Source organism: Miscanthus floridulus, chromosome 1, assembly GCF_019320115.1.
Source record: "Miscanthus floridulus cultivar M001 chromosome 1, ASM1932011v1, whole genome shotgun sequence".
NCBI classification, from domain to species: Eukaryota; Viridiplantae; Streptophyta; class Magnoliopsida; order Poales; family Poaceae; genus Miscanthus; species Miscanthus floridulus.
The window spans coordinates 88,799,040-88,804,460 of record NC_089580.1 but is presented as its reverse complement, the minus strand read 5'-3'; the positions used below and the strand labels follow the sequence as shown (position 1 = coordinate 88,804,460).

The window sequence follows — 5,421 nt, the reverse complement described above, 5'->3', positions numbered from 1 at the left end:
GGCCAAGCCCCTCTAATCTCCCCGTTCCCCAATCTTTATTCTTTATACTTCTTTAGATTTGGGATTTAAGATTAAGAATGAGAAATCCAATACAAGTAGCAATCATGTTGAATTTAGTATGATATATTTTTTAATTACTAGGTACTTTTCTAAATCTACAGTGAACTCATGTTGCCCAAAAAACATGCATCTGAAAGTGAGAAAAGAAAAAAGAAGAGAAAGATAGATGCCTTGAAAAAATCACAAAGGGGATCTATTCATAAATTTTTTAAGAGCAGTACAAGCACTACAAGAAATCCAGATGAGTGGGCAATTGTTGTTGTGGAGGAATAAACTACGCATCTAGAAGACCAAAGCCCTATAGAAGATAGTGTTGGCACCGACACGGATGATAATAATGTGAGTGACCATAAGCCCGTACTTAATTCTCCTATGACGCAATCTACTCGTGTTGATGAAGAACCAGTTTTTACTATTGATATGTATGATCCAATAAATTGGGGCAATCTTGATAACAAAGCAAGGGACATATTAGTGGAGAAGGGGCCTATTAGATAAGAAAATATTGTGTTTCCTATGGATGACAGATCAAGACGTTTTGCATACACTCATTATTCTAGAAAAATGAGCAATGGCGAGGTACGTGATAGGAAATGGTTGGTCTATTCAAAAAGTGTTGACAAAGTGTTTTGCTTTTGTTGTAAGTTGTTTGGTTCTAGTAACTGCAAGAGTTCATTGGGGCATGATGGCTTTAGAGATTGGAGCCATGTTAGTGAAAGACTAAAAGAGCATGAAGTTAGCGTGGATCATATGACCAACATGAACTCTTGGAATGAATTGAGAGTTAGATTAAGCAAACATGAAATAATTGACAAGGAATTGCAACATCAAATCACAAAGGAGAAAGAACGCATAAGGCTAGTTCTACTAAGAATTGTTGCCATTGTAAAGTTTCTTGGTAAACACAGTTTAGCTTTTAGAGGATCTAGTGAGCAACTTTACAATAATGTGAATGGTAATTTCTTAGCTTGTTGTGAGATGGTTGCTGAATTTGACTTGGTAGTGCAAGACCACCTTAGACACATTCAAAACAAAGAGCTACAATATCATTATCTTAGTCATAAAATTCAGAATAAGTTGATTTCACTTATGGCTTCTAGAATTACAAGCTCCATCATAAAGATTGTTAAAGAGGTCAAATATTTCTTAGTTATTCTTGATTGTACCCCAGATGTGAGTCACCAAGAACAAATGAGCTTGTTGGTTCGTTGTGTTGATATGTCTGATGAGAAAATAAAAATTGGGGAGTACTTTCTTGGTTTCTTGAAGGTGGATGACACATCTGGTGAGGGGCTTTTCAATGTATTAGTTGACTCCATCAAATCATTTGGCCTTAATGTTGATGATATTAGAGGTCAAGGTTATGACAATGGCTCTAATATGAAAGCAAAACATAAGGGGGTACAGAGTCGTTGCGTGAAATAAATCGAAGGGCTTTGTATATGCCATGTGCATGCCACAATCTTAATCTCACTCTTTGTGATATGGCTAAATCATGCAGTAAAGCTATTTCATTCTTTGGAATTGTGCAGAGGATATATGTATTATTTTTAGGTTCTACCAAAAGATGGAATGTTTTGCTTGAACATGTTCCAGATTTGACCGTGAAATCATTAAACAATACTCGTTGGGAGAGTCGCATCAAAAGTGTCCGAGCAATTAGATATCAAGCTCCTCAACTAAGGTCAGCTTTGTTGTGGCTAAGTGAGGATGGAGATACTGAACCAAAGGATAGAAGTGGTGCAAAAAAATTATATGACGTGCTTGGCAGCTTTGAGTTCATACTTGGTATGGTTATTTGGCATGACATTTTATACTCTATAAATATTGTCAGTAAGAAGTTGTAATCACCATCCATGTGCGTTGATTCTACCTTGCAACATATAGAAGGTATGGTGAATTACTTTCAGAACTACAGAAATACTGGGTTTGCTGCCACAGAAATAGCACTTGAAATGGGAGTAGAGGCATCATTTCCAGTAAAGCATCGTTCTGTTAGGAAGAAACAATTTGATGAAACTGAATGCAATGAAGCTATCTTGCAAGCTGAGAAGGATTTTGAAACTTTTTTTTTTGTTATGGTTGATATAGCAATTAGTTAATTGAAAAGCAGATTTAAAGAACTACAGTCATTCAATGAAAAATTCGGATTTCTAATGAATTCAACATCCTTGAAGGCAATGGATGGTGCTGATCTAAAAGACCATTGCATTAAATTTGCAAAAACTTTCTCTTCAGATGGTTCATCGGTTGTTGATGTAAATGACATGATTTCTAAGTTAGCTATTATGCAGTCTACTCTGCTAGATAAGCCAATGTCTGCTATGGAGATTTTTGAGTTTGTCACAGAAGCGGATTGTTATCCTAATATTTCTATTGCTTGTCGGATCCTATTCACTATGCCTGTGACTGTAGCCTCAGCTGAAAGAACATTTTCAAAGCTGAAATTATTGAAGAATTATTTGAGGTCTGTAATGTCCCAAGAAAGATTAAATGGTTTGGCAACTTTATGCATCGAGAAGAAATTATTAGATGAAATTGATATTGAGGCCATCATCAATGACTTCGCAGCAGCAAATGTTAGAAGAAAATTTTAAGGTAATATAAGATGTATAACTTTTTTGTTGTTTCATAAGAATTTTTTTATGCATTACACTTATTAAAATTAGCATTATATTATTAGACTTATATTAAGGGGCCCATCGCCTGTGGCTTCGCTCTAGGTCTACAGGGCCGGTCCTGTACAAGCCTAGTCTTTATTGGATAGTTTTATGTGGTTCATGGGAATACCAAGATACCTTCCTGTTCATAGTCCTTGGCAGTGCCATAACAAAAAAGCTTGCTTTTATGAAAATTAATTTTCAAGCCAGATAGTTGCTCAAAGGTACTGAGCACAAGCTTGAGTTCTTGCTTGTAACATGTCGTGATCTAAAAACAAAATGGTGTCATCCGCATATTGTAGAATTGAGAGGCCATCATCCACCAAATGTGGGAATACTCCCCTGATTTTTCCATTAGACTTAGCCCAAAAAATCAGAGTCGCTAACATGTCTGCCACCAAGTTAAATAAGATAGGAGACAAGGGATCACCCTGTCTGACTCCTTTCTTGGTTTGAAAGAAATGTCCCACATCATCATTTACTTTGATATTAACACTATCGCTGTCAGTGCGAGACCCATGGGATACCCCGCAAGGAAGGGAGAAGAACTAGTCTAAGCAGGATTCTTCCCCTGTAATCTTAGTAGTAGTATTATTCTGTAATCCTACTAGGAACTCTCATTGTAAACCGACTAGGACTCTAGCCTCCTGACTATATAAAGGAGGGTAGGGCTCCTTGGATCGGGAGTTCAGAGAACAATTGTACAACACAACACTTTACAATCAATCCAATGCAAAGGCTAACGTCGACTGGACGTAGGGCTATTACTCGATCAAAGATCGAGGGTCCGAACTAGGATAAATCGAATGTCTCTTACGTTAACCGTCGAGTTCCGCATACGCTAAAGCCCGAACATACTGCCCCAGGGACCCCGTGGTAGGCTATCGGTGGTCAAACATCGACAGCTGGCGCGCCAGGTAGGGGCTTTCGGCGACTTTGCATCCGAGAGCTCGATGGATCTCGACAACGTGATCTTCTCGAAGGGATCAACTTTCATCTTCGGTTCATGGATCTGCGAGGCAGGCGATGATGGCAAGCTACAAGGCCATCTCCTCGAAGATTCAGATCATCATCAGGACTTTTTTATTTTGGCGACAACGACAGATCAGCTTGTCGAAAGATTCACGTAGCTCGTGATGTCCAATCCAACTTAGATTTCGCGACTTCACGCATCCGATTCAAACTTAGGATCTGCTTTCGAGACGGAGTCTTATCCGAGTTCTTTCGAAAAACCGAGTTCTTTTCCGACAAGGCTCTGGAACACGACATTAACCTATCAAGAATACTACTCGGAGTACACTCAGAGTACTTTAAAGAAGTCGGGTCCTCTTCCGTTCGGACTCCACAACATGGCAACGTCTTATCGAACACGGCTCGAAGGATCCACCAATCCAGTGCTTAGAATGCCACTGAAAGGAGCCCAGGAAGGTCTCATCTTAACTATAAAATCTCAAGACTACATCATCCACTAGCCGGGTTCCGTTCCTGAGGATAGCGGCACTCAACTAGTCGACAACACGACAGCAACAGCTCTACCCTACCAAGAAGGAGACTCGATCTATGACCTTGAAGCCTCTACTGAAGTTATCAACAACTCTGGCAGTACGGAAACCAAAGACGATGACAGAACAACTCACGCTAGAGAAGTATTCATGATCTACCATCCTCGATCACCATTGGTCTCCCTAGAAGCACCCGACGTTAGGTCTTTAGATGAATCCGAATCCAACATATCACCATTTATCCAAGGGCACGATGGTGAGACTGAGAGTCAGAGGCAAGCGAGAGGGAGAAAGAACAAATTGAAACAATGGCGTCAATGCCGTGCTAAGCAGCGAAAGGAAACTTGGATCAAATACGAGTCAAACCTAGCAGAGTACAATAGAAGAAAATTAGAGTGAGAGGTCGAAGAAGGACGAGCAGCGAATACACCCTACGATAAGATCCGAGAAGCACTAGAAGAACTCAGAGCGACTTCACATCCCAATGAAAAACAAGAACAGCTCCGGGACTTCCTTCGATCAACAGTCCTAAGGACACATGATGGAAGGGCCCACTCAAGACTACCTGACAGGTCAACATCTCATGAGCAGGAAGATCAAAATCAAAGGAAGTCCGCTTTTGAGAGACTTGGACCAAGTGGAAGTCACAATAGAGAAAGTAGAAGAAATCATAGTCAAAACGACCGAGTCAAACAACCAAGAAAGGCCAGAAGCAAAGCACCTACTCGGACAGCCACGCAAAACTACTCTCACCAAGACAACAGTTGGCAAGAAGGGGGCACTGAATCAGAATATACAGAAGCCAGAATGCACAATAGATTCCCCTGTTTTGCAAACAGACTTGCTTCAATACGACTGCCTCCCAAGTTCAAGCCGTCTAACCACTCCAAGTATGATGGTAAGACCGAACCAAGGCAGTGGCTCAGGATTTATTCGCAATCGATTGAATTGGTCGGAGGGGACGATGACATCAAGACCTTGTTCTTTCCCATGGCCCTAGAAACCATGCCCCTTCAGTGGTTTGACAAATTGAATCCAGGATCAATCAGAAATTAGGAAGACTTGCAAAGAGCTTTCTGTAAAAATTTCGTGGGTATCATTATACACCCAATCACCCACACAGAGTTAAAAGGACTCAAGCAGAAAGGAGGAGAAAGCCTCAGAAATTACTATCGATGATTTGGTGAACTACGAGCTCA

The 5,421-nt window shown here is 40.3% G+C and overlaps 1 protein-coding gene across 1 annotated transcript; it reads left to right on the top strand.

Moving 5' to 3' along the window:
* The first annotated feature begins 631 nt into the window (after positions 1–631).
* LOC136460095 (uncharacterized) lies at positions 632–2,657 on the top strand. The gene is made up of 5 exons (XM_066459930.1): positions 632–639; positions 720–1,461; positions 1,593–1,853; positions 1,971–2,141; positions 2,238–2,657. Exons 1-5 carry the CDS (start codon positions 632–634, stop codon positions 2,655–2,657), a joined length of 1,602 nt encoding a protein of 533 aa, XP_066316027.1.
* The last annotated feature ends 2,764 nt before the right edge of the window (positions 2,658–5,421 follow it).

Bases quoted from the DNA above. Each gene is read 5' to 3' on its own strand.
- LOC136460095 (XM_066459930.1), top strand. The intron at 1,462-1,592 runs GTACAGAGTCGT...GGAATTGTGCAG, and splicing joins TGAAAGCAAAACATAAGGGG to AGGATATATGTATTATTTTT. The intron at 1,854-1,970 runs GTTATTTGGCAT...AATTACTTTCAG, and splicing joins TTGAGTTCATACTTGGTATG to AACTACAGAAATACTGGGTT.